We start from the raw sequence: 23,541 nt of genomic DNA, 5'->3' as shown, positions 1-23,541 counted from the left end.
AAAAATGGCCAAGAAAATATGGGTACCTTGAGTTCGACAGTGAAGCTGGGATTGCCTATGCTTTAGAACTCCACACTGCCAACATTTGCATAGTCCTAGAAATACCAGTCAAAGGTGCTGGGTCCTCATCCCTGTTTTTTTATGTATATATAATGCCCTCTATCATATCCCTCATCGGACAATATATACCTGCCAACGCTATAACATATGCACACTTGGTCTGTAGAAGACTGTAGCAGAGAAGACAGAATGGGACTGGGACAAAATATTGTGACAAGCAACAGGCAATTCTAGCGCATGATGACAAATGTAGATCGTTCAGTAATCACCCAATCTACAAGTGATGAAGGAATCCTTTGAGATCCTTGGGGGAGAAAGCGGTTTGACAAGTGTCAGAGGCAATCAACATGCAGAACCTTGCTCAGAGGAACCAGCTCCATTGTCACAGAACATTCAATGATTTTAGTAACAAGAAAATGATAATACAGAAAAAAATTAATTGCTTTTCCCATCAAGAAACACCTTTTAACATGAATCTATCAAATTTACTTAACATCATCTTCACAACAGTTATTACAAATCCACCTCATTCCTCAATTCACCCATTGAAACCTATAGCATCAGAACCACACTATAAACTCTGTGGATTACTAAAAATCATGATTTTGATTCAAAAGTGAGAAAATATTTGCACACAAGGCAGGAATGCGTGGTGGAAACAGGTCTCACATCACTGACAGCGTCTCTTTAAATTCTGTTCAAGTGTTTATTCGGGAGCATAGAATCAGGGAACTCCGACCAGTGGCTCTTCGCATTCACTCGAGAAAGGGTATTGTTTATTATCTCAGGAGTTTCAATAAGATTTCTTGTGACAGATATATAGAGAGCTCTGCCAGAGTCTTCTCCTTGATGTTCACATTGTTCCAATATTGTTAAAGAGAAAATGTGGGGCTTGGCAGAGGAGATATTATCTCACTTAGCACCCAGGATGCATACTCAGGGATAGGAGTGCTAATGGAAGCAACATTGAAAAGAGTCTTTATAGTATATATTTAAAGATGTACGACTGACAGAGCTGACAGCACTGACTGACCTCTGTCAACTCAGGTGCTGCCGATCCCCAGCATTGGCCCACACACACCAGGCTGGCCACAGTGCAACTCTGAGGCCCCGCAATGCAGCAGCTGCACTCACACCTCCCCACCCCTCCAACACCAGCCCTCTCAGGCAGCCTTCCCACACTGAACAGTCAGTGATTCTTCACTGTGAGAGCATCAGGGTAGGGCAGTGATTCGCACCAGTTTCCTGGTACAGCAGTGGGGAGAGAGAAGGGGTTCACTCCACAGCAAGAGGATGTCTTTTAGGAAATACAAGTAAAACTTACCTATCAAGTGCATGGACTGGAGGACTAAGATTGTTAAAACAAATCAGTGGCTGTGGGGTGAGTGTACTCTACATACTTAAGAGAGTAGAACTTTGTGACTTTCTGGATGTATTGTACCTGGGCATGAGTGTACCTGGGCATGAGTGTACTCTACATACTTAAGAGAGTAGAACTTTGTGACTTTCTGGATGTATTGTATTTGTTAATGATAAATAAATGTGAATTGTAGAACTGCCACAATGCCAATATTATACAAGTATGCAGGCACTTTGTAGTTAAATTAATAAAGAAAATACTGTCCTAAGTTGTGCTTACAGACTTTTTTTTCCTTACATATCAGTTTGAGTTCTAATCATGATCAAAATACAAATTAACAGTTAACTAAATACAAGTGCCTGGACTTTGTGAGGAAGAGGTGGCAGTGCCCAGTGTAAGGAGTTGCGCTTTGGAACATGGGAATTGCAACCACACTAATAAGTTCAAATTGAAAAATGCCACCCAACTGCAACATCATTGACATCAATGGCTACAAACAACTGAAAATGAGTTGATATTTTTTAATTATTTTATTTCCTTTATTATTAGTTTTAAAACATATTGATATTTTTTCAAGGTTTGATGTTCTGATGTATTTTAATAGTTATCAGATTGAATATCCCTAATGTCAGAAAAATTCAAGGGTTGAGGGTTTTTATTTTAAAAGGCAGCTTATGAATTGTACTTGTTCTGAATCCTCTTCTCTCTACCATCACTCTGGGCTCGTGTGATCCCACTAAATCAAGCAAAGCCCAGTCAATGCAAAGAACTTCACCTCAAGGATAGAGATAACTTTTCCAGCAGGTACCCACAAGTGAGACCAGTTTGAATGTTTTTGTGGGTTCAAAGAGAAAGTGGGCAAATTATTTAATTTTCAACTTTCTCAGCACCTTACTAACTAAATACTTTCTCATTTTATATTAACTAAGAGCAAGGTGCAGTTTAAAGGATGATTTAAAACAGTACCGGACATATTATTAGCATGTACCATCTTTTTCTGGTTCAAAAGGAAGATTGCCAGGTTTTTAATGATGTGACACATTTTCGTCTCCACAGCAACCTTAAGGATAATTAGTGTAATCTAAAAATAATCTGCCCATGACCCATATCTTAAAAGATAATCTTTTAAGTGGGTGTAGAAAATCTGATTTCAGTGTTGGCAGATGGCACAAAGCTTGAAATATACCAACTGTGAGGCAGAACGTGGAGACTCAGGAGAGTACTGGTAGTCTGGAGAATGGAACAGACATTTGGCAAATGAAATCTGATGCAGAGAAATGCAAGGTGATAGATTTCAATGGGCAGAATAAGGAAATAATAAAACATAAATGGTAAATTTCTAAAGGGGTGCAGAAATAGGCAAGGCTGACATATAAAAATCTGAGGCCTAATTTGATCAGACTGATTAAAGAAACTTGGCTTTACCAATGTAAAAACAAAGAATATTGTTAATAATTTCTTATGGCTCTGTTGAAATATTATGTCTAGTTTTGGGCAACATACTTTAGTCATATTATCAAGAACTTACTGATGTTGAGAGGAGGTACACCAGCAGAGTTAATGGACCAGTTATGAAGCGATATTAGAGAAGCTGAGATTATTGTTCAGGGACCAAAAGCATGTTTAAAAATTTGAGTCATTTTGGCTGCATGGATGAGGGGAAATGATATCCACTGCCAGGAGAGCAGGAAACCAAAGGAAACAAAGAAAGACCATTTCTAAAATATCCCCGGGTTGAATGGAATGAGATGCTTGATTACAGAATGAGCTTTCCGATTTGGTATATACTTCCTGAAAAAGTGATAGAAGCAAAATCAAGAGTGATTTTCAGAATGCAATGATCTAAATTTGACTTTCAAAGTCATCATCATTACTGAGGGTACTGGCAGTCTGTTTGCTACTGTTAACACAGAAATACAATCGAATGACTTGCCTCTTGACTCAGCAGTCTTTCCACTATCTATAAGGCATACAGTGCGTGACATGTATAAAATGCAATGCAGTTACTAGCCTTTGATACTCCAACAGCAGTTACCAAGAAGAAGGGCATCATGTGTATGGGAAAACCACTTTCTAGAAGTTCTGCTACAAATAGCACACCATTCTGACTTGGAAATTAATTGTTATTCCTTTGTCACTAAGTTAAACTTGAACTCCACAACTAACAATGTTATGGAAGTACATTCACCAAGGGACTATGGTGGTTTTAGATGGTGGCTCTTCACCATATTTCCAAGAATGGACAATGAATGTTGATTTTGTCAATTACACCAACATCCCATACATGAATAAAAATAACAGATTCAGATGTATACTTGAAAAGGATGTTCTTCTTCTTTGTAGTCCCTTGTGATCAAGGACGACTTGCTTCTAGTCCATTTATGTGGCTTTTGACGTGACTGATGAGACCTGGCTAAGAAACTGAGAAACTTCCACAGATGCGGCACAGGAGATCCATGATGCAACAGGTCTGCCACCATTTGCCTTCCGCTGTTTGAGTCTGATGCAAGAACTCAATGTTTTCAAAGCCATTCTGAGTGCTCCTTCACCACTTTCAGTAGTCATGGGTCAGAACTTCCCAGGAGTTGTTGGGATGTTGCAAATTTTCCAAGAATATTCAGAGCATATTGTGGATTTTTTTTTTCTCTGTGCATCTGGTAGTCTCTTATTGGGACTAAAGAGAGTGTCTGTTTTGACGGTCTGCTGTTGAGCATATGAATGGCATGGCCTGTACAATGGAGTCAACTGAGTGTAACTAAAGCTTTAATGATGGGAACATTGTTGACCTTGGAGAGGATGCTGATGTTTGTTTGCTTATCCTTCCAGTGGATTTGGAGAAGTTTGTGGAGAATGTTTTGGTACTATCTATCCAGTGCCTTAGAGTACTGCTGTGGCTAGTTCAGGTTTCAAAATCAGTTCAGAGGGCAGGGATCACCATTACTCCCTGATAGACCTCAAGTTTTATTTTGGCTTGCTCAAAGTTTTGATTGTCAAGCACCTTTTTCCTTATAACATGATTGGACAAAGTGTCATATCCTGAAGGATTAACTTGAATATAATATTACAAAGCATAGTGCAAGGTAAAAGAGTATTTCTGCCTCACCAAATAAGTCAGATCTGTTTTACGTAACAGAGTATGAGATAACAGAAAGCGGTAGCCCCATGAGAAAAGCGATAATTAGAGGTAGCTCTCTGCCTCAGAGTACCATCACCATGGTAACCAAGGCCTGAACTGAACAAAGGGATACTTTAGGCATGATACCACCTGACTCGGGGTCTAAAAGCACAAAGTGATCATGCAGAGATGGTGATGTCAAAAGCAACTGACTATGCACCTCTTCAATTTAGAATGGTCAAGAAGTGATAGCTGAAAGTCTTTGTATGATAAAGAAATTTTACTTTTTCCCTAAATATGTATACAAGTGTCATGCTTTGTACAAATGGACACACTGATAAGAGGAACAGGTCTCTCCCTCCTCTGGGTGAAAGGTCAATTGAATAAATATGTTTCTCTTTGACCTGAAAACTGCGAGTGATTCTCTTGGTCCACAACACTCAGTTAGTATGGGTTATGCTGGCAAATTTGATCATTAACTGAAAGTTAACGGAAGTGGTCCATGTTTTGTAGGGACTTGCCATGAACCTTTATTGTGCGGCCGGGTTAATAGAAGGCCATTATCTTGTGGATGTTGAGTGTTGACCTTTTGTCCTTGACCTGAAACATTAACCGTCGACCTGCAGATGTGGCCATACCTGCTGCGTTTTTACAGCATTTTCTGTTTTTAATTTAGATTTCAAGCATCTGCAGTCTTTGTGATTTACATAGTTAAGTTATTTATTTATTTCTAATTATTTTATTTTAATTAATTGCTAGTACTGTCAATTGTTGATATTAATTTGTTTCAAGTCATCAAAGGCCTTTGACAGCAGCAAGCTGAGGAGAGAAGGCAGGGGTCAGCACATGTGATGCTATTTTTAAAGTTCAGGATATTATATACCTTGATAACCTGTCTTGTGCACATACACTTGTGATCTCTTTGTCCTTGCACCCACTTTAAAATAGTTCCATGAATCTTGCATTGCCTCTCATTGATCATCCAACCAAAAGATAATGTGTTACTTTACCCTTTCCTGTACTAAGTTTCATCCACCACATGCCCACACTAACATACTTATGGTCTTTCGAAGTCTAACACTATCTTTCTTATTATCTATGTGCACTTACTGTATGTGCTTTGTGTCATCTGCAAGTCTCAAAATTGCAGTCTGTACCCTATATTCAAATAATTGATGCATTATAAAGTCAGCAATGGTCCTCGTATTGAATGCCACTTAAATCTTTAAAATGCTATTCATTATATATTTTTTTATCTTTATCCCTTAGTCAAGCTTGTATCCACATTGCCAATTCCCCATTCCACCAGCCACAATTTTGCAAAGTCATTATATGGCAATTTATCGAACACTTTATGAAAGTCCATATGGACAACACCAACCTAATTGCTCTTACTTGTCAAAAAATTCAATCAAGTTGGTGCTCAGAAATGATTCTCACTTAACAAATCCATTCTGGCTTTCTTTTATTACTCATATTTGTCTAAATTGCCATTAATTTTCTTGCAGATTATTGTTTCTGAAAGCCATTCCACCAACAATATTAGATTAACCAGCCTTTATTTGTCAGGCTAATGTACACAGAATTTTATAATGACAAGCACAGCCAATAAAGCAAAATAAACTTGAAGGCACAGCAGTTATTGCAGCTGTCTCACAGCCACAGTGACCAGGGTTCAATTCTGACCTAGTGGCTGCCTGTGCAGAATTTTCATGTTTTGTCCATGGCCACATAGATTTTCTCCACTGCACTGATTTCCTTCCACATTCAAAAAATGCATTGGTAGGTTAAATTAGTGAGTGTAAATGACTCTTTAGTGTAAGTTAATGGCAAAAAGGGAGTTGATGTGCATGTATGAGAAACAAGTTAAAGAGTACAGGGAAATAAGAAGAGAGGGAATTGGATTAAAACGATTGCTCCCCAGGGAGCTGGTATGGATGTGAAGGGTAAAGGGGCTTTTCTTTCTCATTACACTATCTTATAAGACATAACATAAATCATTTACATTTCAATTAAAGTTTATTTTGGAATTTCAAGTCCTTTCTGTCGACAGTACATTCTGGTGTACATAGCAGAGTAGTGCAGCTGGTTGAGAACCAGGTTCATTCATGACTTTGGGTGCTATCTGCATAGAGTTTGCACCTTCTCCCCCTGTGACTGAATGGGTTTCCTCCGGGTACTTATTGTAAATAAACAATGAAGTTAACTTGCCTTTACAGTTCTTTGTGCATATATTTCTCTCCAGTGAGATCAGGGGGTCTGCTGTAGTTGGGTCAGGTAACTTTGCACAACCTTCAGTGCTGGAGAATCTGAAGAAGTCTGGGCTCCACCCATTAAACTCTCCAAAGAGCGCAATGATGCAGCAAGGGTGCTCCGAGAGCCCACTTACTTGAGCAGAAGGCTCTAATTTGGAGTACTGAGCTTTTGCCCAGTTAGACAGATTCATTCAGCACATTATCACATCTGACTCACAACTGACAAAGTCAAATATTTAGTGTTTATTTCTGAATCATTCTGCCTATTTGGCGACAACATCTCTTGCTCAGTCTTTCTACAGCAGCTGCCTTTCTCCCACTCAGGCACCTCACACCTCCAATGGTTCTAGCCACAGCGGGAAGTTGCTGTCTACAATTTCCTTGACTGGCAAGAAACAATGCTGATGTAAGCTCCTGCATAGAAGTAAAATATTACAAAATCAATTGCTAAGACATTTGCCTGAGTCAACCTGGATTTGGCCCATCTTTTGGCTCTGACCACCCATGCACATGACCAATGGAAGGCATCTTTATCAGGCTTCAACAGTGGGTGGCCTCAAGTAGTTTATTGCTGAGGTCATTCCCCAGAAATACCTTGACAAGAATAGGTGGGAGCTAAAGGTTCAATCCCAGTCTTTTTACAGATTTGTAACAGCTTTCAACTTATCTCCAACATTCGGAGCTATAAATTGCCATTAATAATTTAAAGGGAAAAATTATGAAACATTCAACAAAATCATTATATTAGAATATTAAGAAATAATTAAAAATCTGAAATAAATTAAGTAACAAGGTGCCAGGCCAGGGTATTCATTCAAATGAAAAATTTTTCTGATGCTTTACCAAGTCTTTCAGGAGAATTCCGTCAAGACTAGGCTCTGCCATGTGGAATCTAGTGATGGAATGGACTGACAGATACGTTGGCATCTGTCTCTCACCATATCCTAGATGTACAGCAGATCCATAAAATACTGGGAATTACTTCCCTGGGAGCCCTGAAAACCAGCACTTGTCAGCCCATTTAATTTCTCTGTGCACACATATTAATTTCCTATTTTTCTTTAAGTATTCAAAACTCAAATTGTATCAAACAAGTAAAATGGAATATGAACATAGGACAGGGGTGGATATTTCATTGCAGGGCCATTCCATTAGATCATGTTTGATCATGATTTTAATGCTATCTACTTTATCTTATTTTATACTTAGTACCCCTGCTTAACAAAATCAGTTGGAATTTGGTAAATTTCAGTTGATCTGTCTTCTCTACTAATCCAGATTTTCACATGATTTAGTTGTGAGTAGATGTTCTTTGCCATTATGGCTCAAACCAAATCTAAAAAAAACCTTTTTCTGGATGTTCCTGCAGGTTAAAATAATGTAATTTAAAGAAGATTTTGCAAAGGTGTGACTGTGTTATTTGTGTCTGCTGATTCCCGTTCACAACGTAATTGATGGATTTATTAAAGTCATTCAGGAAGCCACCCTTGGTGAAGCTGACAGGGACAGGATTGACAGCCTTGCTTTGAGATCAGGCATCACTGACATACCCCTCACATGACTATCAAAGCGGTTTGAGATCATGTCATTTTCCGAAGAGTCCTGAAGTTTATCATTTCGTGAGGAACCTAAGTCCAGATATGTGCTGTGGATCGATGACCACTGGGAACTGGTATAAGGTAAGTGAAATGTGTTCAAGCAAACTTAAGTTCTCCACCTCATTTGACAACAAGAGACAAAGGTGATTAGTCTTGGCCAGTGAATAAAAGATGAAAATCTATTTAAATAAATGGTTGATGAATGGCAGCCCTTACAATACAAAGGATTATTGTTAAACATGTGATTTTACATCTAAACGTTTTTCATCTTTGCAATATAAAGTCTTTTGTTTGCAGACTCTTCTGTACTAATTACTAAGACATGTAATCTTCTTTGCCATCCTCTGAATGTAGTTACTGAGAAAACAAGATACACCATTTATAATAGTTAATCCATTTTCTCTCATCCAGTGGAAGCCTCATAATGTAACTAAGTTCTTAATAATATTATGATTAAGTAAGCTTTAATAAGCACTAAATAGTAGCAATCTGATCAATGACCCATTATGCAGTCTGTGTTACTCAACACAAAGTGTAACTATCAGTTTTACCAGTAGCATAAAGGGATTAATTTTTCTTTTTAAGTAAAGTCACATTAAGATATTGGGTACTCACATCACGTCCATGAATAACTGTATGTCTGTTTCTTCCCTCATAATCTACCACTTCAATATAATCGAGATAAACATCTGCCCAGTAGACCTGTTTGGTTACCAAGTCAAGCGTGATGGCATATGGTTGTTCTATTTTACTGTCCACTATCCTGGATCGGCTTTGCCCATCCATGTCACACCTTTCAATCTTGGCGATGTCACCGTAGTCAGTGAAGAAAAGTTTCCTGTTGAAAAAGTAACTATCATGAGTGAAGTATTACAATTTCTTCAGCCATTACAATCTCAAAAGTCAAGTTCATTTTCACCAGAAATTAAAGCCAAAAGTTGTGAAATACACCTTGCACACTGTATTGTAATCTTAGTTTCAATGATACATACAACGCTTTATTAACTAGTTAGCTTCAAAGAGCTATCGCATCTTTTTAAAGCATAGTTGGGTACACAAATGCCTATGCAAGAGCACATGCTGCATTTGGCTAATGAGACTGGTGTTTGCTGCATCCTTGTTGACTTTATTGGCAGTATGGGTGTACTGGAGGCATCACTTGAGGCCTAGAGGGGACTAGCAGGAAGTTATGTGGGTGTGGGAAAGGCTGATGTGGAAGAAGGAAATGGGTGGGCACTGGGGGAGGGGTGGTTGTGACAGACAGTAGCCAGCAGTTTTAATGTGAAGTTGGGCAGGGTATTCCCATTTCCATCACTTCTCAATAAGCTGTAGAAAGAGGTTATTCAATTTACCTTCCTGGTGTAAAATCTCCGTCAATCCTTTTTTAGGGTTGTTCATTTGGTGCTAAAGCATATGAAGTAGGTGACTCCAACTTGCAAAGCACGTGCTGTGGTAATATTTGACAAATGAGTCTAAAACAGTCATTATACACTAATATTGCATTTGTCCACAGAGCAGACCTAACTAATCTGGTGGATGGTACACAACCATTCCTGAAAGCAAGTGATCCACCATAATGCACTTTTAGAATTCATTAGTGTAATTTTGTGGCGGCAATTTATTGGCTGACATTTTTCAATTATCTAAATCTTCCCAGTTTGATTTCAAAATTTCATTAATTTTCTTACCTTTCTTGACCACAAAACACAAATTCAATTGCCCTTGTAAAACTTCCTCAGAATGACTTTACGCACATTAACTGCATACAAAATTATATCTGTTAATAGGTAAGATTTTACATAAATACATCATTTTTGAAGTATCTAGCTTTCTTGTTCCCAAGCTTCCCTTCTCTAATTTCTCAAGTTTGCCAGGACATTGTAATTAGGTTGTAAAGGTAGCAAGAGGTACTCGCATTTCTGTTCTCACTGAAAATTTTCTAGAAATTTGCAGATTAGGCTGCAATTGCATCGTCAAGGTCTATTGGCCACTTCTACCAATGAAAGTGAAGGCCAACTTATCAGGAGGAGCCATCTGAGAAAAAAAATGTAAATAGGTTCAACGGACCGCCTGAAAGCCAGTGGATCCATAGACATGTTAGAGTATATACATCAGGAAAGGATGAGTAGATTTGAGAAAAGAAGGCAGAGAGGTTTTCTAAGAGTTCTTTAAAATGATGAAAAGTTTTAATAGAGTGGACGCAAAGAGAATGTTCCCACTTGTGGTGCAGAGCATCTTCATTATATGAAATCCAACAGAGAATTCAGAAGAAACATGTTTAGCAAAAAGATGATGAGAACATAGAACACACCACCCTTAGGACTGGTTGAATGAAGAAGTCAAGAGGAGTCTGGAGAGGAATATGAGGGAGAAGGAAATAATGGTTTATGCCGATAGATCTGGATAAGAAAAGAGGGAGGAGGATAAAATACCAGCATTAATAGTTGGGCAAAATGTCTTGTTTCATGCCTTATCCCTACATAACTTGCTGCATGTAGGACTATCAGCCTCTGAGCTCCATTCGAGCCAAAGCTGGTACATTTAGTAAAACCCTCTCAAATAAAAGGATGGTAAATGTACTTTTTTCCTTTAACTTTATTTGACTTAAAAATCAGTTTTAGTTCATTTGCATCAGTTACTTGTGTTCACTGAACTTGTTATGGTTAAATATTTAATGAATAAGTTGTTTTTTTTCTCCCCCTGATGTTTCCAAATGTCTCAAAAAATAACAAAAAGGCCTTTGACAACCTGAACCGTCAGGATAGAATGTGAGTGGGATGTCAGCTTGAGCACTCAAGATCCAGTCATTGTTCATGAACCACGGTGCCTTGGAGAATGAATGCTGTAGTAAACATTAAGTTCGTTAGAAGCTAGATTGTCGTAAAGTTAGGCAGCTTCAGGGCTAGCACAAGGTAGCTGCAGTGTGCAGACGGGGTCTTATGTAGTCTGATACCTTTTTATTTAATTTCTTATCAGGGTGAAGAAGAGACGATGTGCACAAGCATACCTTAGGGCTCCCCTGCTTGCCCCTGCCTCCAGTTATATAACCCTCCTGAACAGACCACCAGCTGTGATATGGATCTGCACATTATCCCATTCTCATCTGCTGCCCGGCAGCTGTTCCTCACCAATATGGAATTTTTGCTGCCTGCCCCAGCAACACAATCTGAATTAAAATCATCCCTTCAATCAGAATCTTTTTTTTCAATATGTTTCAATAGAGCTTAGTCTTAAATGTGATAAGTATAAAAAGGAGCAAATCTTTCTTGTTGAAGAATACAGTATAAATGGGATGTTTTTAAATTACTCCCTTCTGCCTCACATTTTTAAAATGCTCTAGAGTTTTACTCCAATTTATTCCATATCCATTACGCTAAATTATGTTGAAAATTGTACAATTTTCTCAAGTTGAGGTAGCCAGTAATCATTGACTAAGGTAGACAAGGCAAGGTCAAGTTCAGAAACTAGTACAGAATTGCTGCAGGGAACTAATTACTTGGACCTTAAGATGTTAACTGAAGGGAATATAGCATGTTAGTAAAGAAAATGGGTCATGTTCAATTTTTCTGTTTGTGAGAATAGGCCAGGGAATTACCAATACTATATAACAAATAACACTTTCGTTTCTAGTCCACAACAAGGTTTTCCCCAAACAATATAATTTACAAACTAAAGATATTCTCTCCTTTATTAAACTGCATTATTCCTGTTGTCTGTTAACTTTAATCCAATGATATTTCCACAAATGCTGCCTTACAGTGATATAAGCGATCATTGCAGTCTTGCCTAAATTGTAATTTCAGTTTACCTCCACAGCTGGAAGCAAAGAAAAGATACAATATTCTCAAGTGTGTTTATGATGAATTATTAATTTTTAATATTAGATTGGGAAAAGGAAAACAATGGGGATAAGCATACAGTGATATTGTTGATTTTTGTGACTGTAATTACATTATATTGATGCTCATTTTTTATTTAATTATTGTATATCTGAATTTATATTTCTGTCTATACCACAAATAATTTGCAGAAATAAAGGTAAATCTGTTTAAGATACATGAAAATATACCACTCATAACTATGTGATTTAATTATATATATATATATATCTCTCATAGGTTTTCTGACCACGAAGACATTTGCACCTGTAAAATTAGGCACAACAAAATAAAGGGCAGCATTTGATTAGTATCATCAGTGTTGTCAGCAACAGTGCTACAAAGTGCCCTGGCATAAAATATGTGGTTTATTCAGTAACAGGATGCACAGGCCCAATTAATCACCTAATTAGCATTAATATGCTCATTGAATGCATATCTACACACTGGAATTAATGTTATACACTGACAGAGAAAGGGCCACTTGGGCACAAGCTGAGAGATGTCATTTTATTCCATTAAGATCCAACACAATCTGCTGTAAGACCTTTGGAAACCCTGACTCAATTTTTTGGTTAATTTCTTGTGTGCTGATTTTTAATAAGACAAAGTAATCTGACACTTCTTCTGTTGTAGGAGGAGTCACATAGTGGAAAGGAATGAAATGCTCTCTTTAATTAGACATGCAACTCCTTAACCAGCTTCAGATTCATTCTTGGGGTGTGGAAGTCATTGGAAAGGTTGGTAATTTAATTATTCCCTTGTCTTATATGACCTGAGAATATGGTGGTGAGTTGCTTTCCCGAACTGCTGCAGCTGAGCGGTGAAAGATTCCAAATGAGCTTATACTAACATTAACACAAAACTGAAGCAATTGACATCCTAACAACAAATAATGTCAACATTCAACAGAGCAGCAAATACCCATTTGTATTTCAGGTAATAGTAACACTAAAAAACTACACTCAGAGAAATAGAAGCAGTATGAATAAATACATAGATTATTTTTAACATGCTATCAATGTATGATGTATTGAGTCAAGTCCTGTTGCAGAAACTGGTCTATTTCTGTTAATTTAATTTTAGTGCAGGCTAGAACATCATTTTGTTTTACATGAGCTAAGGCTCTGTGTGAACGTACATTGCCCTGTACAAATTCTGCAATGCAGCACTCTTACTCCTGCTCGGTGGGCAACTTAATGCTTGTCTTCTCTTTTTAGGCAGTCCCTCAGGGTTGAGGATGATTTACTTTCACTCAATATCTTTGGGTTCCAAGGTGGGTGATGAGTTGTAGGACCCACAGACTTTGCCACAAGTGGGTAGCAAATATGTGAACAGGAGGATAGATGAGTAGTTTGGAAAATGGTGCACTCTTGCAGTGTTTTTCATTGGCCTTCTGTGTGCTCTGCACAAATAAGTTTGACATTCTCAATGGCATCCTTCACCATTCTGAGTTATTATGGGCCAAGGTTTCCCATGAGTTGGTGAGGATGTTGCATCTTTTCAAGAAAGCTCTGAAAGCATAGTTGTCATAGCTTCCTCTGTCCACTTGGTATTTGCTTGACTTGATGGAGTTTGAAGTAAAATGTCCATGTTGGGAATCTGGAGTTAGGCATACAAAGAATGAGGTTTGATCACTGGAGCTAACTGAGTGTGATTAGAGCCTCAATGCTAGGGATGTTGATCTGGAAAAGATCTCATATTCAGTAGATGTCCTGCTGGAACAAAGGTGATCTATAGAACAAATAGGAAACTGTTCAATCTGTATCACCTACAGTCCATAACAAGGTCATTCCCTTCACAGTCATCAAGCTGCAGTACTCAGACAATGCTTGTGTATGTGTAAGTTAGAAGGCACAAAGTCATCACAAAGTTGACAATTCCTTTCCCACCACAGATGCTTATCAACCCACTGATCATCAACTTGTTCACTGAAGCATATGACAGAATAGGCCTTACACTAAGCATCAACAAAACCCAAGTGTTCTATTAAAGTGCTCCTGGTTGACATCATTGTACCTGACAATAAGAATTCCATAACCAGACCCTGGACATGTGCTACTTTTCAAATCTCTTGAGCCACCTCAAAAGAAATGCAGACATCAGTGATGGAATTCATCTTTCCTTTCAGAATACCATCACAGCCTTTGGCCACCTGAATAAAATAAGGTTTGAAGATCAAGACATCAAATCTGACAAAAGCTCATTGGGCAACAGTTATCCTGCCTTTCTGTATGCTTCTGACACATGCAGCGGGCATCTTACAGCCTTGGAGACATTCCACCAATGCCGTCTTCAAAAATTCTCAAGTTTAGTATACCAATGTATTACTCTATGAGGATTTTGAAGAATTCATAATTCATGCTTGCCAACACTTTTGATAAATTATGGATCACTCCATACATGTATGAAAACATGTCTATTGGTTGTAATTCTCCTCTACTTGTAGTGGCAGTTCAAAATAATGGATTTTTTTTTACCAAAGAGGACTTCAGCACTTTAAATTTCTGTTCAATTGAACTTTGCTGTTGTGAGTTAAGTTTAAAATTAAAATAGTGACAAAGAAGTCTGCCAACGTGGACAGAGACACATTTTAAAAGGCATTTGGTAGATTTTTCATGTCTGTCCTTCTTTACAAAAAAAGATAACTGACAGGAATGCCAACTCCAATTTGAATTATTCCTAAAGATTGACCACAGGATGTTTCACCAGGTGACACATGATCCGGTGTCAATTGATTATGTGATAAGTGTTAGGGATTGTTAGACACAAGACATTCTTCAGGAATTTAGATAGCAGGCTTCAAAAAACTGTTCAAATGTAAACCACAAGCAGTAATCAGTTTTGAAATTAAGTGAACAGCTGTGTAAACAAACAGTACTGTCTACAGAGCACAGGCAACTGGCCAACAGCAGGAGGCTGCTCAGGAGATATGGTTTGCAAATTGACATGACCATGAGACATTCTTGCATACGTCAGCCAAACATAAAACAATGGGAGTATGTTAATTGGCCTACATCAAACCAGGCATCACACTTCAGCTAAGTTATTTTGCAGCATTGTGACAGAGATCAAGGAAGGTTCCAGACCAGACTTAATAATGCATCACAGGCATACCCCTCCCCACCATTGATACAGGAGGCACTGGCTCAAGAAGGCAACATCCATCATCAAAGATCCCCACCATTCAGGTCACACCATTGTTTTGCAGCTAACATTGGTCAGGAGATACAGTAGCCTGAAATCCCATACCACCAGGTTCAAGAACAGCTACTTCCCTTCAACCATTTGTTTCTTGAACTAACTGGCAAAACCCGAATCACCACGACAGTTTAGCAACACTACGAGCACTCTGATCACTTTGTACTAAAATGAACTGTGTTTGTTTTTGTTCTAATTGTGTTTTTTTCTTGCAAAAATTGTGTATAATTTTGGTTTAATTTATATTTTTTCTTGTGAATGCTGGTTATGTTATGCTATTGGTTGTGATGCTGCTGCAAGTATGCTTTTCATTACACCTGTGCACGCATATATGTGGATATGACAATAAACTCAATTTTGACTTTTGTCATTTAGCACATCAAACATGGTCATAGGCATGTTTGCTCTGTTTATCAATAATTGGGATATTGGTGTACCCAGAGAGTCATCCCTCACAACACTAATTTTGGGTGCCTAGGGTCTTTGTTCCCAGAAGGCTTTAGACCATCCATGTGAAGTACTTTGTCCCAGCAAAGGTGTTTGAACATTCAGAAGTATCGTGTCAATTATAGTGTGCTCCTATTGTAAATATGCATTCAATCGAACCATTTGTTGGACTCAAAATATTGAAGAGTACAATGTCATTTTAGCTATTGAAATTGTATTGAATCAACTGCTGTTATCTTTGTATAAAAACTTGATATACTTTGTGTTCAGAGAGGGTCGGGTCAGAGTGTCTCCAAGACAATACCTGCTTATGATGAATTAAAACTTTTTTCATCAACTAGTTTCAGTCTTCATGTGGTATTGTCACAGACACAATAAGCAGAGTCTTCAACTATTGAAATATAGGCTTGGATAGCAATAACGTGTGGGGCAAAGAAAAGGAGAGGTTTCTGGTATGGAGACTTTTCTTGACTGGGATATTTCTGACCCAATGTGGACGGTAGACATCATGCACTTGGTTCTGGGAAATGAGCCAAGCCAAGTGGAGCAAGTATCTGGGGAAAGATCTGGAAATAGCGGCCATAATATCATATGTTTTCGAAGAGTCTTGGGAAAAAAAACAGATTGGTCCACAGTAAAATCAGTCATATGGAGAAGGTCCAGTTACAATTAAATAAAATTAAACTGGAATCAAAGCTTGGCAGGCAAATCTGCAATTGAACACTGGGAGACCAACTGGTGAAGATGTTTCAGCTACATTCTAAGTACAATCGTATTAAGGAGGAGAGTAAGGAAATTAAAGCCACAATTTTCTGGATGACAAAAAAAGCCGGATAGTAAAGCTGAACATAAAAAAAAGAGCATGTTGTAGCGGTTGCTACCGCGGAATAAAACAAGACTCTACTCGGAGGATTGCCAAACAGAACTGGTTTATTTTCCCGCCTTGTGCGGGCCCTTTAAGGGAGAAAAACTCCAGCCCAAAAAAACCGGCAATGACGTAAGTCCTACGTCGTCAGGACTTTCCCGCGCGCGGGTTCTCCCCGTCGCTCGGAAAGACGAGGCCCGCCGCCATCTTGGGCCTCGTCGCTCCGACACCGCGCGACCCGACTGCCGAGCCGGTTCGCCCGACTAGACGGTGAGTCGCCACAATGTGACAAATGCCAGTTTGCTAACACAACTGAAAACTAGGCTGATTACAAAGTTCAAAGTTAAAGAAAAGAAAGAGCATGAAGAAAGAGTGGCCGAGAAGAATATCTGAATACGTTCTATTTCCATGTGGAAAGGAACCGGATTGTAAGTGAAAAGGTGGTGCTGATCAAAGACTAAAAATACAATCTACTCAGTGAGGCAGAGGATATTGCTGAAGTAATAAATGATTACTTAACATCAGTCATTTAAACTTACTTATTAAGATCTAGATTGAGGCCCTTCAGCCCATAGGGCCTCTGCTGGCTGCCAGTCATCAATCATATTCAGCCCATTCCTCCTCCCTCTTGAGTACAGAGGATTTCCATTGTTTAGTAGATCCCAAGATAGCATCGCCCTTTTATGACAGAGATTAATTCAAATGTCTCAGATATTCAAGTTGCTAAGTCATCATTCAGCCTTATCCAACAGTTGGCTAAGGCTGAATGATGGGTTTCAAAACTGGAGCAATAAGCAGGTTATTGCTTATTATCAATATTAGGCAGAAAGATATACAATCTATCAAAGCAAATCCTCCCAATATTTGTGACATCTATCCATGATGCCCTGCTTCCTGAATTAATCTTTTCTGCTTCTTTTGAAAAGTGTCACGTATGGATTCTGAAGCTTTCAGGCTATTTCTTTTTCCTCCTTTCCGGTGGTAAGATAACACTTAATCACAGCTAAAAGTGTCATCTCAGCAAAGTAAAAGAATCTGAACTCCCTTCTGCACTTTGAGTTGGTTACATGCCTGGTGCAGAGGGAAGTTGTTGGTTCTGCAAAATACATAGAACGTAGAACAATTAAAGCACAATTCAGGCCCTTTGGCCCACAAAGCTGTGCCGAACATGTCCCTACTCTAGAAATTACTAGGCTTACAATTTACAATTAACATTTACAATTGAGAATCACAGTCAGAATGAGCTCATTTGCACATAAGGTGATACTTCTTCAGGTGGTCTTTCACCATTTATGTTTGATGGAAAACAAAACATTTAGCAACATTGTTAGCAAATATTTCTAACAACATAGATGGTATTGTTATACAATCTAACAGATTGTAGGGGGTAATGTTAGTGGTCTGATGACAATACTAAATTAGGAGTCAATTCAATCAACTGAGAATTGTTTCCGGTTAACTTTCAGTCTCTGGTAACCAAAACCTTACACGGAATATTTTGTAATTTATCAAACATCATCAAAAAATGGTAAAATGAAACTTGTATCCCATTGTATGATGACAGGTCATTGACCTGAAATGTTAACTGCACCAAATGGTATCTGGCCTACTTCTTCAAATTTTCATGTCTCTTATTACTTTATTTTTACATGAGTCTGTGGTGACTTGTTAGCAAAATAGTACAGGCCTTCTGAAATATGTAAGGTAGCACAGTGATTCGATTAGTATGCAAGTTTCCTGATGCCTGGACCTTCTTCCGGGAAATGAGCTCAAGTCTTACCAGGGAATTTTAATTGAAGCAGTTCAGTAAAGCTGGCATTAAAAAGAAACTAGCACTCACACTGATTGTCACGAACCAGCAATAAAAGAAACACACTGAGCATGATTCAGTGTTAAAAACTATTTTATTAATTACTACTTATGATAATACGTTAACTAGCACTCACACTGATTGTCACGAACCAGCAACAAAAGAAACACACTGAGCATGATTCAGTGTTAAAAACTATTTTATTAATTACTACTTATGATAATACGTAAAATAAAAGTAAAAATGTTAGTATGTTAGAATTCAAAAATGTTAAACCTCGAACGTTAACCCCAAAACTAAACTCTTCGTGTGTGTGTGTGGCAAAGTCCAAAACTCCCAGTTCAGGAAGGGTTCTTAAAGTTCAGTTCCGCAAGCCAGAAGGTGAAACATGAGCAAGGGCTTCTTCAACAACCACCGTTGTCTGAAGATAAGACGTAGACGTAGAGAAACATAGAGAGAGTAAATACGAAATCCAAATGTTCCACGATGGAACCCAAACGACACTTCAGTGTTTACTCGGTAGTGACTTCCTCACCCCGAAAAGCATCCGAATCGTGGTCGTCCACACACAAGTACCTGTTTTCTTCTACAGGTCAGCAACAAAGTGAACTCCACCGGATTACTTCCAACTTCCATACATGGATTTCTGTGGCAAACACAGTTATTGTTTCTCATCCATCGATAGAGAAAACTAGCAGGCTGGTGTCTCTCTCCCTTCTCTCTCTCTCTCTCCTTCTTCTTCTGACCTCTTCAACAACGTCATTACGTCCTTTATCTTCTATTGACGTAAGCACGCCCCACACACACATACACACACACTCTCTATCTTAAAGGGACTTTCACTGAGTCCGTAACACTGATAATCATGAAATTATCAGATAATCATAAAAACCCCATTGGTTCATTAACATACTTCAGAGAAACAAAGCTGCCACCATTACTTGGTCTAACCTACATATTATTCCAGACCCACCAATGTGGTTGACTCTTAATTTTCTTTATCTTCTTTTTTTGTTGGACACCAACATTACCCATTTTCTTTGATTGGAAGATATGACTGAAACCTCTCATGCATTCACTGTTGATATCAGGAGAAAGACAGGTTTGAGCAGGGCAGTATTTTTTATATTTACCACATGCTCCACTCCCCTGCAACATAAAACGAATGCAATGCTGAGGTGGCAAGTTTTTGCATTGAATTTCATTGGCGGTACATCTGATTAAAACTGACAAAACTCACCCAACTGAAGCCAAAGAAGCTGAATTACCCACAGCGCTGACTCAAATTTACTGCTGTCTAATCAGAAGTCATTTGCTCATGTATACTTTTTGTGACAGTAAATCTGTCCGAACTACTTTTGGCAAAGTGGGAGGACGTGCATGATTCCTTAAGCTTAATATGCACTGAATATGTTTATGCATTATATATTCCCAGATGAATGCAGCACAAACTATTACATGGACAATGCAATTTAGTTACTAATTACCAAATTGGCCTTTTAAGTTTTCAAATAAATTATATTCCTCTATTGGTTAAAAATTAGTTACATTTTCTCTGCCCGGTTAATGAGCCATTAACAAATCTGAAGGAACTTTAAAGTTTAAGATGCACATTGTGAAAAACAACTTCATTCACAGCAATAGACATGAGGGTGCCATTCAAGAAGCCCCTGCAGTGATGATCCTTAAATACTCCTCAGCCAGAAAGACATATAACCTGTAAAAATGTAGAATGCATTGCCATTCTATTATCGATGTATGGCTATTTTCTTTTAGTCTCTTCAATATTCACCAAGGAGAGGGCCTTGATGATGCTGAGGATAGTGTTGGTAAGGTTAATGTTCTGGAGCATGTAGATATCAAGAGGGAGGATGTGTTGGAGCTGTTAGAAAATATTAGGACAGATAATTCCTCAAGGCCTGATGGAATATTCCCCAAGCTGCTCCGTGAGGTGGGGAGGAGATTGCTGAACCGTTGGCTAGGATCTTTGAGTCCTCGTTGTCCATAGGAATGGTACCGGAGGATTGGAGGGTGGCAAATGTTGTCCCCTTATTCAAAAAAGTAAGTAGGGATAGTCCAGGGAATTATAGACCAGTGAGCCTTACGTCTGTGGTGGGCAAGCTGTTGGAAAGGATTCTTAGAGATAGGATCTATGGGCATTTAGAGAATCATGGTCTGATCAGGGACAACCAGCATAGCTTTGTGAAGGGAAGATCATGTCTCACAAGCCTGATAGGGTTCTTTGAGGAGGTGACCAGGAAGATAAATGAGGATAGTGCAGTAGATGTGGGTATACATGGATTTTAGTAAGGCATTTGACAAGTTTCCACATGGTAGGCTTCTTCAGAAGGTCAGAGGGCATGGGATCCAAGGAGGCTTGGCCGTGTGGATTCAGAAATGGCTAGCCTGTAGAAAGCAGAGGGTTGTGGTGGAGGGAGTGCATTCAGATTGGAGGGCTGTGACTAGCGGTGTCCCACAAGGATCGGTTATGGGACCTCTACTTCTCTTGATTTTTATTAATGACTTGGATGAAGGGGTAGAAGGGTGGGTTGGCAAGTTTGCAGATGACATAAAGGTTGGTGGTGTTGTGGATAGGGTGGAGGACTGTCGAAGATTGCAGAGGGACATTGATAAGATGCAGAGCTGGGCTGAGAAGTGGCAGATGGAGTTCAATCCGGAGAAGTGTGAGATAGTACACTTTGGAAGGACAAACTCCAAGGCGGAGTACAAAGTTAATGGCAGGATTCTGGGTAGTGTGGAGGAGCAGAGGGATCTGGGGGTTCATATCCACAGATCACTGAAAGTTGCCTCACAGGTGGATAGGATGTTAACATTCATAAGTCACGGGATCGAGTTTAAGAGCCACGAGTTAATAATGCAGTTTCACAAAACTCTGGTTAGACCACACTTAAGAGTACTGTCTCCAGTTCTGGTCGTCTCATCATAGGAAGGATGTGGAAGCGTTGGAAAGGGTGCAGAGGAGATTTACCAGGATGCTGCCTGGTTTAGAGAGTATGCATTATGAGGAGAGACTAAGGGAGCTAGGGCTTTACTCTTTGGAGAGAAGGAGGATGAGAGGAGACATGATGGCAGTATACAAAATATTAAGAGGAATAGATAGAGTAGACAGCCAGCGCCTCTTTTCCAGGGCACCAATGCTCAATACAATAGGGCATGGCTTTAAAGTAATGGGTGGGAAGTTCAAGGGAGATATCAGAAGAAGGTTTTTTACCCAGAGAGTGGTTGGGGCATGGAATGCGCTGCCTGGGGCGGTACAAATGTATGATGAGTGTTTGTTGGCTCTTGGACTGTACTCACTGGAGTACAGAAGAATGAGAGGGGACCTCATAGAGACATTTAAAACGTTGATAGGAAAGGACAGAGTAGATGTGGCTAGGCTGTTTCCCTTGGTGGGTGAGTCCAGGACCAGAGGGCACAATCTTAGAATTAGAGGGTACAGTTTCAAAACAGCGATGAGGAGAAATTTCTTTAGCCAGAGGGTGGTGAATTTGTGGAACTCCTTGCCACATACAGCAGTGGAGGCCAGATCAGTCAGGAGATAGATGGATATCTAAATATGGGGATATGGGGATAAGGCCAGAAGTTGGGATTAGAATAGGTTTTTTTTCTTTTTCTTTTCTCCCCATTCCCCATTTCTTTTTCCCTTTTCCTTAGAGCAGACTCGATGGGCCGAATGGCCTGCTTCTGCTCCCTTGTCTTGTGATCTTGTGATCTTGTGGTGGAGGCAGGTACATTGGTCAAATTCAAGAGATTGCTGGATAAGCATATGGAGGAATTTAAAATAGAGGGAAATGTGGGAGGAAGGGGTTAGATAGTCTTAGATGAGGTTTAAAGGTCAGAACAACATTGTAGGCCGAAGAGCCTGTGTTGCGCTGTACTTTCTATGATTCTATGATTCTGGTCAAATGACTGAATACCTACAGAGAAAAAGCCAATTTACTGATGAGACCATGTAATTAGCAATAAGCTCAACAAGCAACATGAGCTCGGCTTTGCAAAGGGCAAGTAACTGCTCAGGATCTGAAAAAGGCAGGAAACATAATTATCAGTTTTATAAAGGATTAGGATTTTAAAGTAAATTAATTGTATTTTATTGTAAATAACCATACTGGAATAAGAATATAATTCTAACAGGAATTTTCAATGTCCAAATAATTATTTCTGAATCTAAATTTCACTGATGCTCAAAGACAAAGGTTCTACATAGAAAGAAGACACAATGTGGAAGAGATGGCAGGCATGAAAGCAATCTTTCAAGATGGAAATATTACAATAGTAGGAAGATGCATTTTGAATATTTCCCTGCAAATATTGAAAGAAAGTAATTAACATTATTGGTAAAATAATGAACACAGGAATCTCATGTGCATGGGTTTCGAACTAAGAGTCCAGCAGTGTAGTTTCAACTCAGCTGAATTAATTTGTTCAGTTTCATCAAGAGAAAGTATTAAATCTGGATGAGGGAGTGGAGTAAGGTTTTGGGGGAAAATGCATTACAACTAGTGTGCACATATTCATAAATATGTGGTCAGAGTTGAAGAAACACTGCTCATCGTTTACTAGGCTCCCAGCTTGCCAACTGGCCATTGAGTTTTTATGGGCTTTTGAGAGCAGTCAGCGCACCTTGGCATATGTTCTATGACAGCAGTCTTCCTGGGTACCATAGCATCTGACAAGGGAAGGAGAAATGAGGCTCTTCAACCAAGATTGAAGAATCCTTACTGAGACCTGCAGTGTCTGACATTAACTCAATCCATTGGATGGATACATGCCATTCACATCCACTCCCACTCTGCACTTACATACTTTGCAGGAAGATAGAACAAAACAAGAACAAACACAGAATGCACAGCCAGCATTGAGGAAAGCACATGGGAGATCAGTGGCGTTCCAGCATCTCTGGGTGTCAGAGGTAGCCAAACAAGATTTTT

The 23,541-nt window shown here is 39.0% G+C and overlaps 1 protein-coding gene across 1 annotated transcript in view; it reads right to left on the bottom strand.

The window, feature by feature from the left end:
- The window catches only part of LOC127583300 (low-density lipoprotein receptor-related protein 1-like), a 1,307,163-nt gene that overhangs the window by 642,696 nt on the left and 640,926 nt on the right, over nucleotides 1-23,541 (bottom strand). Inside the window, exon 8 of the mRNA XM_052039177.1 lies at nucleotides 9,004-9,226. Coding sequence (XP_051895137.1) covers nucleotides 9,004-9,226 — 223 coding nt within the window. The remainder of the gene's footprint in view (nucleotides 1-9,003; nucleotides 9,227-23,541) is intronic.

This window comes from Pristis pectinata, chromosome 1 (assembly GCF_009764475.1).
Source record: "Pristis pectinata isolate sPriPec2 chromosome 1, sPriPec2.1.pri, whole genome shotgun sequence".
NCBI lineage: Eukaryota > Metazoa > Chordata > Chondrichthyes > Rhinopristiformes > Pristidae > Pristis > Pristis pectinata.
This window is presented reverse-complemented; position numbering and strand designations above follow the sequence as displayed.